At 38.1% G+C, this 21,853-nt stretch overlaps 1 protein-coding gene across 32 annotated transcripts in view; it reads right to left on the minus strand.

Annotated features, from left to right (window-relative positions):
• ANK2 (ankyrin 2) overlaps positions 1–21,853 on the minus strand; it is a 568,387-nt gene that overhangs the window by 59,678 nt on the left and 486,856 nt on the right. For 13 of the 32 annotated variants that reach the window (XM_061585294.1, XM_061585292.1, XM_061585309.1 and 10 more), the window contains 10 exons: positions 21,261–21,363; positions 20,398–20,501; positions 17,378–17,419; positions 15,975–16,010; positions 10,564–10,788; positions 7,613–7,767; positions 5,280–5,491; positions 2,915–3,119; positions 2,423–2,519; positions 268–496 (listed from right to left, as the gene is read on the minus strand). In XM_061585294.1, coding sequence (XP_061441278.1) covers positions 268–496; positions 2,423–2,519; positions 2,915–3,119; positions 5,280–5,491; positions 7,613–7,767; positions 10,564–10,788; positions 15,975–16,010; positions 17,378–17,419; positions 20,398–20,501; positions 21,261–21,363 — 1,408 coding nt within the window. The remainder of the gene's footprint in view (positions 1–267; positions 497–2,422; positions 2,520–2,914; positions 3,120–5,279; positions 5,492–7,612; positions 7,768–10,563; positions 10,789–15,974; positions 16,011–17,377; positions 17,420–20,397; positions 20,502–21,260; positions 21,364–21,853) is intronic. The other 19 variants (XM_061585317.1, XM_061585313.1, XM_061585319.1 and 16 more) reach the window with 2 other exon arrangements.

Below are 21,853 nucleotides of genomic sequence, written 5' to 3' on the forward strand. Positions count from 1 at the left end.
CTGCTCAAGACAAGCAGGAAAATGAACTGTTACTCTGTGGGAGGGGCTAAGGTTAGAGACCTTTGGAGTGTTAACTCTTTCCTGCCTCAAGCAACAGGAGAGGAAGACAATACCCACTTGGGGGTGTCCTGGTGCCCACTGGAGAAAGAGAGATTTTCCCTTCAATTTCTTATTCTACAAACAAAAGGAAGTAGAAACTATGGTTTTAAAAATACATGTACAAAAATGTGAATGAAGGAATGTGTTTTGCATGTTTTTGTACCATACCTCTACATCTCTGCTTCGAGCAACTTCAGCAAAGTTTTCTTGTTGTTCTAATGTTTTATCCACTTTATCGTCTGTCATGCAGAAACATCTTAATCGAGCTTCTATAGGATCATGAGATTTGGCAAACACTACAAATTTGGCCATGTAGGGCACACAGATAATTTCTCTATATACTTGGGAAGCAAAAGTAACAGATTCTTGTATCTGTCGACAGTCTATCAACCAGAACCTGCAAATAAACAAAAATGAAAAACTGGTACAGAGTTCCATCTAACATAACATGAAAAGAGTAGTTCAGAATTTGTTCAGAAATCATACATCTAGTATTGATTTCAAATAACTTCTGTAACAGCTTGAAACAAATTCTTAATGTGAAAAAAAATAATCCAGATTCTGCATTGGGTGTGGCTCAGGCCAGAGTGTGGCCTGAAATGGATCTTTATTGATTCCTAATTTACCTAGATGCATTAGTATGGCCATTTTCAGGTGAGATACGAATAAGTCTTTTGCCTCTATATGCGGCCCCATCACTCCCTTTGTAGCGCAAGGAATTAAACCAGGAAACCTCTAATTAACCACAGTTTCCCCTTTTGTCCACACCAGGAAACTATTGCTACTAACTTCAGAAAATGCCAGGTTATTTAACCAACCTCAGACTGTGAAGGAAGAAGCAAAGGGGCTACATGCCAGGGGCAAAAGTCTCGATTGTATCTTGCCTTGTTAAACTGAGGTATGAATGTTCAAACAGGGTCACTATGAACAACAGCATCTTTACTGTGACCTTTAAGCTGTAAATGGAGCCCTGCCCACCATCCCAAAGCATGAAAGATGCTGAACAGGGCTCCATTTGTGCCTTGAAGACCTCCGCAAGCTTTTGGTCTTCAGGTCATAGTGAAGACTGATGCTGTCTAACTGGCTGGGACTGGAGACTGCTATCGGGGCCCAATCCAGATCCAGATTTGAGACCAGAGATCGATCCTAGACAACTGCACATATCAGTCTCAATCAGTTCAATTTGGGCCAGCAACTCAAAGGATAAATGACCATTGTAGAATTCTAAAACAAGAATAGTATAAAATGGTACTACTATCTTCTATTGGTATTTCAACTGTCAGTTATTCCAGTTAATAATTGCTTACTGAGTGAACAAAAAAGGCAGGTTCACACCACTAAGAAGCAAGAGAAAATTAGAGTACCTTTAAGCCAGGGGTGGGGAATGTTTTTCTGTCTAAGAGCCACATTATCTCATGGACAGCCTTCCATTGGTGACATGCCAGTGTTGGACAGAACAGAGGCAAAATTGGGTGGAGCAACAGGTGTGATTCTTACCCTTGCCAATAAAAGTCAGAGATTTCTACATAGCCACACCCCACCTGAACCCCAAACATCTCTTTCCATCCTCCATCTAGGCAAGCAAGAGGCATTACGGCAATTCCAGGACACAATCCAGCCAGGCAAAAGCACCCAGGTAGAGTGCATATCATGGCTGTTATGGCAGAACCTGGGAAGAGACCTGAGGGCCAGGTAGGGAGGCTTGGGGCCACATTCATCTCCCAGACCTGAGGTTCCCCACCTGTGCTCTAAGACAATAAAGTCCACAAGAGGCTTATTTTGTAGCACCTTACACAAACTTTCCTCTGAAACAATACTCTTCTATCATTATAATTCAGAATATGCCTTATATTTATACACTTTAACAAACTAATTCGAATAATTATTAGCGTTTTTCATAAAGAAAATACATTTTCTCCAGCTTCTTTAATATTAGCAATAATTTTTAAAGTCAAAATGAAAGAGGCAAGCCATTCTCTGTAAAATGTCTTAGCTGCTGTCAGTCTATGGAAATACTAAGAGTGATAAGGAGAAGATATGTGAAGAATCTTGTGGATATTTGGAATATTGACCTGCCTCAGCTACAAGAATGTATTTCGTATATTTACCTGTATTGTTTGTAATGGATCAGTTTCTTGATCCTAGTAATATTAATCCCATATCAGAATAAATTGTATGTTAGTCTGCCCCAAGGCTATTTCAGGATCAAGGGATGGATTAAAACACTACCTAGTCAGAATTATCACACTGTGACAGATTTAGTGGAATAATTAATAAGCAATCAAACCATTTTAAGAAAGTGTACTGTTCTGAACAGTGGTACCTGGCAGATACATTTGTGGTGAAGGAAACACATTCATTGACAAATGTTAATGGTGTTGTTCCTGTAATGTCTTCCCACTGAGCAGGTGTTATTCCACCTGAAACAAATGAGGACAAATAGCAAAATATTCAGCATTCCAAAACATCAATAGCAAAGTCAATTTGCATGACATAGTAAGCCAAGTTATAGTTTAGCAATACTGTGCTAATGTGTGTAACTACTGATTCTGGTGTTATACACTATTAGTAAAAAAAAAAGTATTATGGAAAAAATGGATAACTATATAGAGCTAATAAATGCAGGTGTTTTTTAAAAAAAAAACCCTCACATTTTTTGCTGTCTTAAGATGCAAAATCTTATTTCAGCTATCTACTATGGAGACCAGTATTTTATTTTGCAAGTATGGCCTGAGCAGAAATTTCCCATTAGTTATCAACAATGTTAACATATAATATCACAGTTCTCTGTGGACTTACCAAGGCATGAGCTTACCTGTTATGCTGCACAGTAGTCTTAGAGTGGGAGTATCACCCCCATATCCATTAATCATCACATCACTAGAGGCTTTGGGAACAGGAATAGTCATTGTTATTGGCTTATGGAATTTTCTTCTCCTGGGTTCCAATGTAACAATAGGGCTGAATGTAGCTTTGTTGCCTAAAATCTTCTTCACAAGCTCATTGTGCATAGGTTGAGCCTATCAGAAGACATTGACAAAAGGAAAGTATATCTTAATTATTGGTATCTGAACCAATAATTATCAGTATAAGAACATCTGGTTTCCCACAACAGTCAACTATATGCCCTTGGGAGTTTCACAAGACAGACATGAAGTCCTTTGACACTTAAGACATATGTTTTCAGGACCCACACTATTCCTGTGATTGTAATTTGTTTTAATTGTTTTAATATTACATTTTAAACTGTTGTAACCTGCACTGAGACCTGCTAGTGAAGGGTGGGTAATAATTTTAATAATAAATAAATAAACAGCCTTTCCCCTACTTTTGTTCCCAAGTGACTGGTGTTTATAAGTCTGCTGCCTCTGATTTTGGAGGTAGCTTGAGACCATTAATGTGTTATTAATATTAATAGCCATTAGTCATTGTCTTCCAAGAATTTGTCTATCCCCCTTTAAAACCATATAAACTGGATTACCCATTGCTCATACCTTATGCCTCACTTAAATACAATTCCATTTTCTGCTGATTGCTGTCTTCTACTGGTCTTCTCTCTTAATTGCTCTTCTCTTAATTGTTATTAAGCCCTAAAGGATCGCCAACAGGATGCTCCCAGTGCAAATATCCTTGGGAACTGTAGTTCACCAAGACTTCTGAGTCTTTAGTAATGATGTCACAGAGCGCTCTCTCTCTCTCTCTCTCTCTCTCTCTCTCCCCCTCACTCTCTCAAAAACAAACACACAAAAACACACCAAACTTCTTCTGAGAATTATCTTCAAGCCCATTTAGAGATGGGGTGGGTTCATCAATCTCTAGCAAGTAGATGAGTGACACAACTTCATATTTTTACATAACTCATCTGGGAATTGTCAATGGACATTTAACTGATTGGTCCTTGCATCATAACTTCGAAGTATTTTTCCAGTGCAGGTTCAGACAGTCTACCACTTCCAGTTTCTTTGTGAATTAGACTGGAATTATGGCACTCCAATCATAGTTTTGAAAAGAGGTTCATTGGACAAAGTGAAGTTAAATTAATTCCTGAATGTAGACAAAGTCATAATTAGCAAATTCACAACTTTTACTCAACTTTTAGAAAAAACAGTGTCATCAAAGCAGCAGTACTATAACTTAGTTATTGTTTGTTTACTCTTAAATAAAATTCATACTATTCCACAATGACCTGTTGCACAATCAAATCCTGGCTTAATAAGCCAGGATATTGACAAGCTCCATGTACCCACACTCAGCCCATTCTCCTTTAGCATGAACCCAATCCTAAAAGGTGCAGCTAACCATTGACTTCCTGTTATGTGTTTAAACTATGGCTAGCAGATTCTAAACAAACCAGCATTCAGAAGCTAACTTTAAGCATGGCTCCACTTCCTGGCTTGTTTGGAAGCCATTAAGCAGTTTTGCAGTTAGGACATAGCAAGAAGCAATTATTAACTGTGGCTTCCTGGTTTGCTTTGCTTTTCACATGAAGGGAGGAGCAAAGGGGCTGTTTGCAGGTTCATGAAGCTCATGCGTATCCTGGTTTATTAAGACAGGATTTGTTTGAATGAACATAACGAGTCACCTTCAGAAAAATGAGGGATGCTTCTGAAGTTTACCTCATCTGAATTTCTCCCTAAATTGTGGAGTTTCAAATTACCTAGTGCAGAGGTTCTCAGACTGTGGTCTGTGAGCTTCATTCAGGTGGTCCATGGCATGTATGTAGATTTGTGGTTGAAGACAGGAGATTGCACATCCACCACATTAAATATTCTTATTATTTTAATTTTGATTGTTACTTTTATTTCGTATATTGTACGTTATGGTGTAATGATTAGAATTCCATAGAATACAGTAAAATACAACATATAAGAAATAAAAAAGTAATGAAAACACAATTAAAAACTATACAGCACCTAGCACAGCACATTATAATTGCTACAACAGGCAGAAAAATCATTAAACGGCCCACCAGCAATTTTCAAGTGGTCCATGGGAAAAGACATTTGGGAACAACCAACTTATTGTTACTTCCAAACCTTTAATAATTCTTTACCATTGCTGCTTTTTTATTTACAAATTTTGTACAAAACTCTATGCAAGCATAGTAAGACACTACAAAAAAAAAAAAGCAGAAATGCTAAAAGTTAAGCAGTGCAATCTCTTGGCCTGGTTTCTCTTACCTGCAGACCGACACGAATTCTCTTTGTTAGTGCTCCTTCTGGAAAGACTGCTTGTACTTGAGGTACTACTGTACTGCTTAGCACACCACCCTCAGGTCCAATGAGGTTACTGTCTTGTTTGACCCGGGATACCACTGCAAAGTACTGTGGGAAGTCCCGAGTGATGATACGGCAAATGCGTTTCTTCTCCAGCTCTTCTGGAGTGTCAAGCACTAAATAAAAAGATACCATTGTTAAACCATAATTATTTAATACAGTAAACACTATATCTACAGAAAGGAAACAATATAAAGAAGCTATAAATAGATTTTAATCAAGGGTGAATGCAAAGTTTTCATAATGTATCCAAGTCTATTTAATATTTATTTAAAATTAACACAAAAGAAAATTAGAGGGAGAGCAAGGATAAAAACAAAGTGTGTTTCTAGCCTTCACAAATTAGCCCTGAGTTGATTCAAAGCATTAATTTCATTTCATGAGCATAAACTCTTCTCCTGCAAAGCCACTTCCATTTCAAAGCTGTTTTTGGAGGACCTAGACTGGGTTGTCACCCACATGTCTAGTGCTAGGGGCAAGTTCATGACACTTATCCATTGATGACATATTATGGAGCTTACCTAAAGAAACAGCTTTTCAGAAATGAGATCCAGTATTGCCATGGTATTGGACTAGCATCAGGGTAAACCAAAGTCAAATCTCACTCAGCTATTAAATTCACTGGCTGATCTTTGGTCAACAAGCCTAACCAACCTCACAAGGTTGTTGTGAGGATAAAACAGGGAAAGAGAACCATGTGTACTACCCTGAGCAACATGAAGGATATAACTGTAATTAAAAATACTTTTTTAAAAACTGAGCAACAGAAACACGTTTATGCATATGCTTCACAAATACTCCATTCCACATTTTAGAATTCACAGAAAATTAGTTTCCATGGGAGCTGTGTCTGATTGCTCTTAAGTAATGGTTGGGGCATCATAGACATTGTTAGATATAAAACTACTAGCACATTTTATTACATTAAGCAGATTTTATTACATTGTGTAGAATCTTCAGACTGGGTATTGACCAATCAAAGTAAACTTTCACAGCAACAAAATTCAAAAATCACTTCATACTACTTCTAATGGATAATTTTCAACCCAATACACACCTGTTCTTTTTTCTATAATTAAAGCATCTCTATGGATACAGAAAGGTTTGTGAGCTCTGTCTTCAGACCATATTAATCTTCCTAATTTGCAACTACAGCCTTGATATTGAGCGTAAAAGCAGTTGCCAGACGACCACACAGGCCACATCCATACCATACATTTAAAGTATTATTATACTACTTTGGCTTCCCCCAGATAATCCTGGGAACTATAGTTTGGTAAGGGTTCTGACAGTTGCTAGGAGGCCCCTATTCCCCTCACAGAATAACAATTTCCAGAGTGGTTTAACAATCGATTGATTGATTGATTTTTATTAATACACCCAAAGGCCATTCATATACAGCGACACAATAATAAAAATATTATCAGAATCAGTAATTGACTCAAATCATTAAAATAAATAGCTTCAATTAAAATCATTAGACAGTTTGGTTTAACAATCAATACCTCTTCTCAGAGGATTCTGTGAACTGTAGCTCTGTGAGAATAGGGGTCTCCTAACAATTCTCACCACCCTTAATGAGCTACAGTTCCCAGGATTATTTGGGAAAAACTATAACTGTTACAGTGGATTAACAGTGCTTTGAATGTATACTGCGGATGTGGCCACTGTGTGTTAGGATTGCAATTTAATGGGCTATTCAAATTTTTGAAGTTTTGTCCATAATAACAAACCTACATCACCGACAACCTCATGTCACATGGATATCTAATACAGATATTTTAGTGAAGGGAAATTTGACCACAAATTCACAAAAAGACAGAAATATCAGGAAAAACCCTCAACATTGCTGGGAAACTTGAGTGTCTTACCCATGAGTCCTTATGCACTATGCTGACTTACAGAAAGAAGGCAAGCATCACAAGCCTTTTAATGTTCTACTTGTCTTTTCCTACTTATTCCATGAGTGGATAGACAGTCTATAATGTAATAGGTTAATAGATTGGATGGACTTGAACACAGATATCTCTATTCATTGGACATCATGGCATTGCACATTTTGGCTCAGTTAGCAGCACGGAAACTACATATCACATGTGCAATTATGTATAGCTAATATGCATAGTAAATACATGCAATAAATCACTTGTGGTTGCAGTTCATATATATATATAAATCCATTATGATGTGTTTTCTGTGGCTTTCAAATCTTTCTCCTTTTCTAGTACACTGTGTACCTTCATCCATTCCATTTAGGATTTCATTTAGCTCATCCTCTGTATATTCGCAGAAATGCTCCTTCCAGTTGTCTCCATTCTCACTGCGCAGGATCACCAGTTCCCTTTCTTTACCACGTAGAGCCGCAAAGTGAGGGATCTCAACAATCACAGGCCTGTTACAGCAACACAGCTTGTTAAAAAAGACTGCAGCAACAGGCAACAAATCAATACAGGGTTTTCTTAGTCTGTTACAAAGTGACCTGGAATACTGCTGGCTTCTTTGCCATTCCTGGATACAATCCTGAAAAAAGCACACTAATACTACTCTGGAATTACAGCTTGTTGTTAGGACCAGTGAGCAATGCATTTATTCCCACTTTTTTTAAAAAAAAACCCCACAAAGCATCTATGGTACTTGGCAAAGTAGCAGGGGTTGGCATAGGGGCTGTAGAATTATTTTCAGAAATGAATAAAACCCACACAATTGATATGTGGAATCCTGAGCAATCACATTTATCATGCAGAATCTACTGTTATATATGTATATACGTATATGGACACTTAAAAAAAATCTATCTTACTTGTACTGGAGGAGAAAACAAATCTATTTAAGAAACAGGCCACATTTGTCATCAATTTGCATTGGTTTTAAATTAACTCTGTCCTTCCATTGACATTTCCAGACTTATATTGTAAAATGAAAATCCTCAAAGAATCATTCTGTATTATTCTACAAGTGCAAAATCAAACGTTTGCTCATTGTGCCCATATTATATATATGTTTCATTATAGCTTGCATTTTCCACTTTTGTAAAAAACTATAAATACATTGTGTATCAATAGTCTCACAAGAATAATTGAATGACATATACCATATTTTATGTATCATGCTAAGTTCTATGTTATATCCAATATATAACATATCACCATTGTGTCGGTGACAACAGTGTCAAAACATTATACAGTAGATTCCTTTAGTCCCAGTCCAGGTTGCTTTGCTACAGACATCAAGCACACAACAGCTATAACAACTGTTACATTTCACAACTAGGAAGTTCTCATGCTAAATTAAAAGTGGAGTTCAAGGAACTTTAAGAAAAGATACAAACATATCACCAAAACAAAAACCACATACCACAAGGGGTGGAAAATGGTCCACTAAAAGTTAGGCAAATACACAATTTAAAACCATAGAAAGGGATAACGTCATGGGCACAATGATATAAATAATATTGCAGAAGGAGAAGAATGGGAAGGCCAGCATCCATCAATTTGTTTTAAGTCTCTCCTACCCAAGAAATTTGGTCCCTGGAGGCCCCAGCTGAAGGATTCGGCTGACCAAACTTTCTCCCTCATTAAGTGGGGGAGGAGCCGTAGGCAGGTGAAGTTTACTGAGTACATCCAAAGCAGCAGTGAAAGAAAGAAAATTAATAAGCTTTATGCATTTTTTCCAGAACCCCAGTGCACTGTCTGCTCAGAGTGGAATTAAGCTGTACACTGAACAGGTTTCTGCCTTGATTTGTTTAGATATGCCCCACTGGTCTCAAGGATTCATAAAAACAGCTCCCCATAATTTTACAACTTTATCTTTTCCTCAGTAGGTTCAGTGGTATGTTAACCTTGCTTCTGATATTAATGGGAGCAAGATTCAGTCTTCAGGACTGATGAGCAAATGCATTACGATAAGATTTGGCTTGGCAGGAAGTGTTCAGTGACTCTGATTTCACTGCCAGGACGCCACCCAGAAAAGTGCCAGCGGTGCACGACATGCCCTTGAGAAATGGTATGAAAACTCTTCACACAATGTGAGTTTTCATAGGCATTCCTCACCAGGCTGAAAGGGGGGGGGGGGAAATAAAAAACAAACATTGTTGAGTTTACTGTGAGTGTATTGGAAGGAGGAGAAACGGAGATAGAGGAAACGAAGAACTGAAAATACAAAATGTGACAGCAAAGGCTTTCTTTAGGCTTTTATTTAAACAGTTTTCTAGTTTTGAAAGCCCTGTACTAAAGATGTGTGTCTGCCCATAGTTTCAAGCTCAGGAATCTTCTAGTTCCTCTTTTGATACACAGCAACAACAAAATAATGGTTAAATGGTTGATGTTTTTCCCTCCAAAGTTGCACTCTAGAGTGAAAAGCTAACTACTTCCAACTCTTTCTCAAACCCCACCCTTCAGAAAGAAATGTTAGTTAAGATAAATCAGGACTATAGGGCCTTAAATTTGCTTCACAATGGATTTAAGCTGTTCCTTTTGCATCTTCATCCTTTTATCAATTTTCAGTTAAAGCCATTCACTCTAAGCAGAGGGGGTTTCCTTTGATCATCCATATTTGGATGCCACCATCGGTAAGGGAAATTGCTCATAAAACAAAAGTCTTTGAAACTGCTAGTTTCAGCAGAAAATTGCTAAAACAAGTGCAGCAGGTCTGATCTTTCTGTGGGGTACCACAACGCAGTGAATAAAATGCAGCCCCAGAAAAATCATAGGGTTGTGCTTCCCAGGCAGTCCCAATTACTGACAAAATACCCACTGAGAGAACAAAATACCCACTGAAAAGAGCTTTAGCTTTTGTTTCATCTTTCAATCACCGTTATATTTACATTTTGCAACATTTGTGCTATTTTTATTTACCCTCAAATGCAGAAAACATAATTGATGATGATCACAAAACAAGTTCTGCTTTAAAAGCCCAGCATAGATTAAACAGACTTCTTCCAGGAAGCACACTAAACCTTGAGTTGAAGCTATTGGTTCTTTAAACAAACAAACAAACAAGAATGATACAGGCTAACTGAATTATTGCTGGCCTAACACTGTTTCGCCTTGCACTGCAAAACCCATCAGCATAAAATAAATCTGCTACATCAGATAATACTTTCACTTCCAGCACTGAAGTGTTGAACCACCCAAGAGTAATCACAAAGAAAGCATGTCTTTTTTATTTTTAATAATTAAAAAATTCTTACCCAAGAAACTGAGCACCAGAAGGCCCAACTTCAATTAGGCGGCTAGCCAGACCTTCTCCTTCCACCATTGGAGGCATTGTGGCCAGTCTATGTCGTTTGACCAACCGGCAAGTAACTCGAGTTGGAGCAGTGCACTTCCGGGGCGGAATAATGATTCGAAGTCCATTGTGTCTGCAACCCCGCATAGCACCACCTCGAGCATCCACCATGAAACTGACGAGGAAACTGAAAATTGGGAAGGAAAATGCAATCTGATTTGAAAGTCATTTGTAATGTTGTGTTGTTAAAAATATTTGCTCTTTCAGTGTAACAAACTTCACAGGTCCATACTGGCCATAGTTATGTGTTACGTGCCACCCTACATCCACAGCTTCACTTATTAATTGTACTGAATAGAAACATCTGTGATTGTATTTCTTTTCAGTAACAGCAACAGAAACTATAGAGCTAGGAAGATAACATATATGTGATCTCATGGCAATTAATGGTAAATTGCAAAGACACGTGTAGATATTTGAATTAGGTTAAATCTATGTGTATTCTCAGGACCGTAAATATCTCATTTCAGTGGGTTGCATTGTGCAACTACAGACATAATGCACTGAAATAATACAGCTACATTGCAATTATGGTTGGCTGTATAATCTGTGCTAGCTTATATACCTCTGCTATCAGCTTTATGGTAAAATAAGATTAGCAATAACTCTCTTATTAATATGAATACACAAGGCATTCAGCTACTGAGAAATTTCTCAATAGATACTGTCAATAAGAAGTCCAATTTCAATTTTAAGTAGTTTTTGAATCTAAAGATTGCAAGGAGCAAAGTTCTAGGACAGGGTGGGTCAGATCTTTATCAGTTCCCAGCTTTGCAGACCTAAGGCTAGGTGGGCGGAGCACATGTGAGGTTGCAATGGCATCAGGCGAGTGGGACTTCAAAGCAACATCCAGGGCTTGTAAAGAGTCCCGCATGGTGTTTTAAAACATCTGAGGCTTTTTCCTCAGCTGATTGGCAGCAGGGCTAAAGCCTGTTTTCTGCAGGCATCAACGGTGTGAGTTTCCTGCAGAGAACTTGCATGCACAGAGAATTCAGCTGGCTCTGGTTCTACCACCATCACCTTTAAGGCTCCTGATTATGCATTAGCAGCCATATCTCTATCTGCCCCGTACATGACATCATATATGTAATCAGGTGTGGGGAAGGCATGCCTGATTTGGGGAAAATGGCCTTGTGGACCAAATTTGAACCCCTAGTGGGCAAAGTCTGGCATGCCGGCCAGAGATTCCCTACCCCTATTCTAAGAGGATGCACTTGCAACTTCTAACACAACTCCTCAGGCACAAGACCTGTTGCATTTGTACCTTTTTTTATCTTGGTTGCTTTCCTAATACTAAGAATTTCTTTCTTACAGCATTCTGTGATTATGAATTGTTACAACTGGCAAGACCCCCCCCAAATGGTGAGAATGTGTATGACAATAGGTCCATAAAAAAGGGCTGAAGTTGGTGGGCAAATGCCAACACTATTTTTCTTCCCAGCTGCTTTTCTCTTATATTTCTTTCCCTTGGTCCTTGCTGTCTCCCCATCCCCATCCTTTAAAACAAAACTGCATCCTTTAATACCTTATATAAGTAATTTATATCAAATACAATACAACACTTTTAGATCACCTGTTACATTCAGATCCTTTCCCCCGTGAGCTTTGCATGCACTTATAACCAACTCTCCAAGCAAATGGATGATAATTAGGAGACACAATTTGCCATCCTGAAGCATGCCATGCATCTTGGATCTTTCCTATTCCACCTCTCTAAGATTGCCAATACTTTTCCAGTAGGATTCTTGTCCCTCAACATCCTCGTGATAAGCAAGTAAAGTGTTTCAGAGCTTCTAGCTATAAGGATGGGAATAATATCATCTTCTGAATTTCCTCTTTCTGTGTATCTGTTAAAAACACAGGAGTCTTCCCACAAACACACACTGACACACAAAAGGTGGCAACTCTACTTCCAACAGATGATGAAATCCAGTTCAGGCATTTTGCCATTGGTTTCAACAGGAGGCAGACTGCAGTCACAGTCTACCAACACTTTATATAACTTTGATGTGAAAATGTGCCATTACTTAGAGAACAGATATTCTTGGTTTTAACATAATTTAGGGCGCTACTTATTTTCTCACTCTATATATGGTATATTTCAAAGGTACTAGCCACAATGGCTATGCTCTGCCTCCAAGGTTAGAGTCAGTATGCTTCTGAATACCAGCTTCTGGAAACTACAGTGGGAAAGAGGGCTCTTGTGCTCAGATCCTGTTTGCGTGCTTCTCATGGGCATCTGATTGGCAATTATGAAAACAGGATGCTGGATGGCCCGCTGGCCTGATCCAGCAGACTCTTCTTATGTTCTTATGTTTCAATTAGCTAAAATGGAATCTTGAGTTGCAATTGCTGGCTTCCTTCTTTAATGTTTTTGGATTGGTTTTTGCTTTCTTATGTTCCAAGGCATCATTGATGTGCATACCTTCATCATGTTTTAATATGTAAATATATACTTCTTTCTAAGAATAGAAACTATTCTGGGTATGTATTATAAAGCCAGGTGATGCACAGAAATTGCAGAAGTTCTGGTTCCTGATTGGCTAATCCCTAAATATTTCCAAATAATTCCTACAAGTAGTCTTTACATAAAGAGTCACACTTTATGCACAATTCAGTCTAATGCTGTACAGCTAAGAAAACAGGAATTATGCATCTGATTCCACTGTTAATTCATGTTAAAATGCTTCATTAAAGCAGGATTGGGAAACTTGTTGAAGGCAGCATTCCTTCGGGGCAAATTGTGTGTGTCGGGGAGTTGAGTAGCAGTAGCTGGCAGGGTTGGAACAAAAGTGGTAGTGGGCAGGGCCAGAGGAAAAAGTGAACAGTCACCTTTTCTCTGTCTTTCTTTCACCCCCTTTTTTCAACCCTTTTCTCTTTCTGTTTCTCTCTCTCTCCACTTTCTCCCCACTCAGAACATAAATGCATTGGACTGTCAGGAGAAGGGCAGATGGCTCTGCTTCAACACCTTGCTTTTTCTGCACACCAAGAAAGAAGAAGGAGGGTTCTTTCTCCTCCTCCTCACTCAGTACAAAAACGCAATGAGGCTGGGGGTTTGAGGCTGAGTGAAGGAACAAGCCATGGATCTGAATTTGACCTGCAGGGTATTGGCTTCCCACTCCTGCTTAAAGCCTGTAATGAAGTACCACTACTATTGCAGATGAGAAGTAACCAGGTTTTTATTTTGTTTAATTTTTGAGGTGAGAAGTTACTGTTAAAGATGGCATGTGTTTTGCTATCTCTTTCCTCAAGTCAAATCCTCACGGGGGACATGCTGCTTTTTTTGTGATGAGGTCACCATAAATTGTTTGCCATGAGCCAAAGAGGCCATTTCATATATTGCCTTTTGCAGTAATCTGAATGAGTTCAAGTCCAAAACCATAATCAGTATGAGACCTCTGAATATAAGGCAAGCAACCCCCTTTCAGCTGTTTCTCCCACCTCTGTTTTCAGTGTTGAAGGAAACTTCCCTTCATTTATTTTTAAAAAGCTTTAAGAACATAAAAACAGCTTGCTGGATTAAGCCAATGGCCTATCTAGTCCAGCATCCTGTTCTCACAGTGGCCAAACAGATGCCCATGATGTTTACATCCAGAGGAATACCTATACATCTTGCCTATGATTTCAGGAACTAGACAGGTATGTAATCGGCAAACCCAATAGTTTTTTTCTGGGTCTGTCACTTAGTGAGAACCTCAGGTAACTTCAATTGTTCCCATTAATGGAACCCAGTGAGAAGCATATTCAGGACAAAACTAACCTGAGGAAAACAGTGCAACTAATTTTCATAAAGCCATGAAGATATCACACTTTTGGATATAAGTATAAAGATTTTTTAAAAAACAACCAACAACTCAACCCTGCTTCTAACAATGATATACACAGTAGTCATACAAGACTTTTTCAGACAGGTTTAATTTCAATTCCACAAAACTTTCTTTTATCTGTATTGCATCAGTCTTGGCTGATGCAATAAAAAACTATATTAAATAACTTGGTATACATATATACTAAGGGGATCAATCCAGTTGCTTCCATATACTCCCATGACATTACAGAAAGACTGTCAATGGAGGGATAGTGGCAAAACCCCTGTATATGCAGAACTGCACACATAGTAAGGATCAGAGTATCTATGGATATACATTAGATGTTTATGCTTGCATGGCACCAGAGCAAATGAAACTATGGTTGTAGTCTTTTTACTAGTGGCAATACACAAAAGACACCCTGTGTTGCACACATAGCATTCAGGTATGGTGGTACATTTGAGTTAGGCAGGCAGGCAGGCAGGCAGGCAGGCAGGCATGCTTCTCATCATAGAGTTGGAGAAAACAGTTCTCATTGGACTGCATCCACCACAGCCTTGCACAAGAGGTCTTTAGTTTATATCATTGTAATTATTGGATGCAGGGAAACAAGGAGATAGCAGCAGCTAGTTAGTCACAGTGTGAAATATTAGATACAAACAGTTTGATCAGGTTGCTTCAGCATTTCTGGAGTGTACAAATAAAAGAGGGGCAAAATAGTTGTGCTGCATTTTAGAGCAACAGCAAGAACAAAGAGACCAATCAAATGCCTGCTTAAAGTTAGTGGGAGTCTTTCTCCTTGCATGAAGGCTATTGAATAGAATCAAAACTGATATTTGAGATAGTAAGGACAGCCTTTCTCTAGACAATGGGTACAGTCTACATTTTCCCCTCTGGAAAAAGTCTACATTTAATTAATTTTCCTTCCATTTCAATGATATGTATGCATTTTTAACTAAATGAAGAATTGCAACTCAAAACTTGATAGCTCAAAGCATTTGCAACATAGTTACGATAAGTCTTTTCTAGCGTTTCTCTGTATGAATTTATTGAAGACAAGCTGAAACAGTTTGTAATCTACACCCTTTAGAACAATGTTTTTGTAGACTATTTAATTACAGACTAAATTTTGTTCATGTAGAAATGCTACAAATCTATAGTAAATCTATAGACCATTTTTAAATGTTTCCAATTACTTTAGGTATCCAATTACTAATAGCTTGCAATTATTTTTGTGAGGCAGGGAGTACGGGAGGAAAGGATTGCATTTGAGAAAATTTGGGAGATTTCTTCTGGAAATGCAATGTATTTCCTTCCACCCTAAAAACTTAGATTGTGTAAATGGTTACATATTCTGTAGACAGGCAGAAATCTTTCTCCTATACTAAACAATAAATGGTATCAATGTACCAGAGCATCCTGAAGTGAATGAATAAAAAGGATGAAAGAAGAAGGAAGGCAAAAGGAAGGCAAGTATTAAAAATGAAATTATATATAAGTTCACCTGCTGTTGTCATGGTCAAAACATGGAGAGGAATGGCTGCAAGAGTAGCAAAATAAAAAAAGGATGAATAAATGGAATAAAAGAGCTGTTTTTAACCTACAAATGGAGAGATGTAAAGTGAATATGAAAACATAGATTACAAAGAGAATATATAGAGAAGCGAAGATGAATGGAAAAACTCAGGTCCTCAGTATCTTTTGAATGGAAAGGCTCAGGTCCTCAGTACAAACATATTCCACTTCCAAAAAATCTGGCCACATAAAAGCACATGCCTTTATCAACGTTCTAGGCAACTCCATTTGTGTGCAGTCTCTGCCTGCAGGCATATAAATTACAGGCAGCAATTATGTTTTAATGCATCTAGAGCATGGCCAGCTGCATAGGGAAATAGCCTTTTCAACATTATGTCCTCCATATGATGTAGTTAAGAGCTGGCCTCCACATGGCAGATCACAAAGCTTTAATCCAGGGGTAACCAATGAGGTATCCTCCAAATGTTTTTGAACTATAGTTCCCATCATGCCTGGCCATTGGCTTTGCTGACTGGGAGCAATGGGAGTTAGTTCAACTAATTCTAAAGGTCACCATGTTGGCTACTCTGTTTAAATCAGTCATTACATGTTTAGAATGTACAAATGAGTTCTCTAGATAAGTTTTTTAATGGAACAAAATAAGAGTTGCAATCACAAATTGAGTGCCAAGCTCCTAACACTGATCAAACAGAGTAAATATCTAATTCCCCACACAATCCTATGCATATGTACTCAGAGGTAAGCCACATTAAGTTCAGTTGATCTTACTTATAGGTAACCACTATAGGACTGCAGTCTTAGTTATATATTCTTGAAATTTAATTCTGCTGGGAAATTAGTAACATTAAATGATATCATCAAAAGTTATGATGGAACTACCTTCACTCTTAGCTACCTTTTTTACTGACTGCTTCAAAAATATGTTGGCTATCATTTAAATGCCCATCTGGGACCATTTCCTCTCTGCATTCCAGATTAACATATTTGACATTCCTAATTATACATCTTGCACTTGTTTATTTGTTCAGGTTGTTCACATATTCCTATTAAGGTACTTTTTTTGTATTGCCTCTTTTATAATCCTTGTTTCCAATGTCTTCTCCCCACATTTTTTCACCTCAGATTTGATGCATACATTGCCACATTTCCTTTTCTGCGACATGAAACTGTTCTTCATAAGAAGTTTTCAAAACATGAAATACTTTAATATAGAAATAGTATTTAGCACAGAAATACTATTTAGTGTAGAAATTCTTTAAAAGTTTATGAATTTACATATAATTGATTTTATTTAAAGCACTTCTAGCTGCTAGGTCCTGTTTTCACTGCTGTTTGTGAGGACATCATATTGGGTTAAAGAAAACCATTTACCTTGTTAGCAATGATCCAATCTCCTTTTTTGAAGACAGGCAGCTAAGAATGATAATTCTAATTATTTGTCAATTTTACGCACTCATTCTGCATTCCCTTCATACTCCTCCCACCACCACCAATAATAAGATTAATTTGGAAATTTATCCTGGGAAATAATTGGGACAAGATTTCACAATTAAAAGTTTTCAGAAATAATATTCACTAATTGATTAGAATAATGCAGAACAAAAATTCTAGATCATTATCTGTGTGAACACTCTCATAAAAAAATTGAATGGGATTTAAAAAAAAATCAGTCCAGCCCCTTCCTACCAAGGAGACTTACCGAACAAATATATTTCAATTTAATGTGTACAATCCAATGGACTATTGGACTACATTTGGTTTTACAAGTTTGTGGACGGGATACAGACTGTGTGGTCACAGCTTGTACACCCATAGGTTCTGTGCAGATGGCACAATCAATGTGTGGACAGTGGAAGCAGGTGAGGTCCCAATCTCTTCTTCACATATTGATAGTATGCAGATATGTTGTCTAAACAATTCAAAGTCCTCCTCCTTTACTCCAGCTAATGCCATTTCAGGCATGAGCTGCAAAGCAAGCATTCATGGAGCCCAACTTTCTTGGAAAACGTCCATCTCCATACATTTGTAGGTAACCTGCATTCAGTTTTGGATTTAGGAACAAGTCAAGTAACCCATGGCTTAGGACCTCACACTATGAGGGGCCCCTAAATATGTTGGAGATAACTAAGAAGTTTTATTATAATTGGAATTGCTTTGGCTTAAATAACCTTTCATATAAAATCCAGCACCAAAATTCTGACCACTGACCTCCCGATCCCAATCCACACTCAATCTCATCAACTTCTCTTCCAGGCTGCTGGACTACTTGCATCGTCCACAGGCTGCACAATCTCACCTCAGACCTCAAGAGGAGACAATGGGAGCTACTAACCAACACATTCTAAAGTTCCATTCCACACTAGGCATCATCTCAGCTAATCCCCTCTTCACCACTGTCTCACCACTTTCTTTCTCTTTACTTTTTATGGCATGTGGCCACTGAATCTTGACTTGGTTTAGGGCCTCAGCATGTCTTAATCTGGCCCTGCCTGCATTCTATTCCTTTGTGGAATAAAATGAATGCAGCAGATGCACACACAAGATCTCTGAGCACTGTGGCAATTCTGTGTAAAAGCTCTGAAAACAGAATCCCTCATATACTGACACTTATTCACAGAGTAAATTCAACTGAACTCTACGTATCTTTGCCCACTTTTATTATTTTTTTGCTTGCCAGTAAAAAAGCTGGCAAATGTCATGTCTTCTTTGTACCAAACACACAGCTGTCAGCCGATAAACTTTCTGGGTGCCATTATACGTCAGTTCTGATGTAAAGACCATATGTTCATTTCAGTCTTTTTCCTCCCTGTGAAGAGTCACTCCCACTTCTTCTAAATCAGTTATCTATCCAAACTGTTTATAGACACAAGCCTACTCAACATTTGAGACTATCCAATTGTACTTAGTAATCTAATATATAAGAATGGAAAACCCAGCTCTTCAAAATACCACAACATCAAATTAAGACAACTGGTTATGAAACTATGCTAAAATGAACATTATATTCCTCAGATTCTTTAAAGACGTGTGGTGATGTTCCAACCCCCCACCCCACTTTTTCAGATTATCAGCGTTATTACTGATCATGCTTTTCAGTGCAATAAGACCTTTTCATAACATAAGTGTTCCATTATGCACAGTTCTTGAAAAAAAATTGCTATCATTCAAGATCCGCATTTTTAACACAAAGAAAATACAATTCCATTTCTCTAATATATGATTTCTGCACTTAACCCTCATTCTAGAGATAGGCACAATGATACATACACAAAGCTCCTATGTGAGTGGGGTTCCTTATCAACTCAATGGAGGATCAGCTTCATATGTACAAAGGCTGCCCCCTCCACTGGAATGAATGAGAAAGACTTTTTGGTTGCAGAAGCTTTGTGTATTTATCACAGGGAAAGCCTATTGGATCAGGGTCGTGACTTTTCTATGCCCTACACCTTCTAGCTCTGTTCAGTTGTTCTCCACATCTAGGCCATGCAGGAGCTCCAATCATATGGAAGCCTATGTGTGGGCAGTTGCTCACACATAGGCTCTCTGTGTGCAGATGGTCAGTGACATGCAAAACATTGGGAATGGGGTCAGCTGTGCACACTCACTGTCCTGTTCATCACAAGTGACTTCTACATGTGAGGAATAAACGAAAAGGGCTTCTTACAATTCATTGTCTCTTGAAGCCCATATCTATAAACTGATGAAGACCTCCTCAAAGCAGCTATATGCCACTTCTACCAATTATTGCACGTGTAAGAGACAATAAGACTGAGTGCCAGTTACTAGCTAATATAAAACTTCACCTTTTCAAAGTTACTGACACTCAGTGGTTCAGTTAGTTAATTTTAGATTCTGAACTTAATGGTCCTATGTGAGCATCTCTCCTTGGATGGTATTGTATATTCTTCACTTCAAAATGTAGTAAGGCAGCCCTGTTGTGTTTGAGGGTCTCCTGTTAATTCTGCTGACTTCTGCCACAAAGTCCCACTTGATGGCACCACTGACTTTCATTTTCAATAAAAAATGGTGTGAGCTATATTCTGCTGAAATCTGGACTCCCAACTATTTCAACATGTCCACATTACCAATTTGTACCAGTTTCAAACATGCTTTCTAACAAAGAACCTCTTGGAATTGTGAAAAAACTTGGGCTCTCCAGCAAGATTTTTTTCAGTCATTGTTGAAACCAAACATTCTTGGGATTCTTTGGGGTAGGGAGTCATAAGGCTACAGAATGGTTTCAGTATGAAGGTTGACTGAGTCCTTTAATCTGAATAGTTAGAACTTTTGCATCCAGACAATAGGAAAATGCTCATCCAAAATAAGCATTAGTTCAAGCTGTTGAGATTCCGATTATTATCTTCCTTTGACTTCTGCTTTGTATTACTTACCCAGAATGAATGGGGCTAGCAGAAAGAGTGACATTGTCCAGGTTGTCAGGACTCCAGCTTAAGCGATATGAAGTTCTCTCACTTTCTTTGGCCAGTGTGGATATCTATAAAGGCAAAGAAATGTAAGTTTACTTCATTTAGAGCATCTAACCAACCCAATCAAACACTTACTATGCCTCTGATGGAACAGGTTCACAAGAAGCTATAAACATATAATATTATAGGGAAAAGTTATATGTGTCATTTGCAGTTTATTGTTACTGGGAAAATCAAAACAACCTATCTAAAGCTTCTTGCACCAGTAGTATTTCTTCCATCTATGGTGCAGCCAGGAAATTTTAGAACCTGGACGTAATGGTTTTACAGGTGTCCCGCCCTTTAGAGATGTGTGTTACTTCAGTTGTTAAGCACACAATATATACCACAATTGGGCCAAATGTGATTGCAAAGGGCACTGGTTCCCAAAAGCCCCCAACTATGAATGGGGAAAATATACTGCCCTTACAAAATTATGTCTTACAAATTATTTTTATGCTTTATATTAACTGGGAAAAATTCTGCCTTCATTTGGAGAACCTAAGCAGTTGACCCAATAAGTGCTAAAAAAACACGTGAAATGTTGCTGTAGATGTATTTAAACATCTATTTAATACTAATTTTGTGCTGGCAGCTATATAATAATATTGTGAATGCTACAAGAGGAAATGATTAAGTTAGACAACATTATGAAATCAGATAAGCCCCAAGGAAAATGAAACACAGAGAATTTGAAAGTTGATTCAAACAGTGACAAAGAAAAAAAGACAAGAATGACAATAAAATTACCAGTCTGATAGTTTACAAAATGACCATAAAAGTCTCACCTGGTGGCTGGGGATAACAACTGTGTCATCAATCATGGTGCTATCTCTCAAGTAGGAGGCATGGCTCAGCGTATGGGACCTGTCTGAACTGAAGGATCGTAGGCTGGTAGGTTGGCAACATTATCAGCAGTTGAGATGGTGTTGTGAAGATGGGATTGTGGGCAGAGCAAGGGAGTGAGAAAAGCATGCTATTAGCAAATATGGTGTAACTTCCAGGGGGATGATTTAAACACTCCAATAAAGCCCTCCAACTTATTTTTTTACACCAGCTTTCTTACTGGGAACTCAGTTATGCCTCTCTCTTTTCTCTATATTCATAGAATCCAACTGAATCCCATTGTGTTCAATCTTCTGTCTAGAAAGACTTCAGAGTAGTGACATTGTGGCTTAGTCGTTCCCCCTCGCTTGAAAACTAATAAACAACTGATACATTTATTCTTTGTCCTGTTGAAGAAATCAACATTTGTCACTCATAATTTAAGGGAATTCTTCAAGAAGAAAAAACTGAAATAAGTTTCTTTGACAATCACAAGTGAGTTACTTTTAGACCCCTGGAAGGTACACAGAGGGTGGCCAGCCATATGCTCTCTTTG

The sequence above is a fragment of the Rhineura floridana genome, chromosome 9, assembly GCF_030035675.1.
Source record: "Rhineura floridana isolate rRhiFlo1 chromosome 9, rRhiFlo1.hap2, whole genome shotgun sequence".
Lineage (NCBI taxonomy): Eukaryota > Metazoa > Chordata > Lepidosauria > Squamata > Rhineuridae > Rhineura > Rhineura floridana.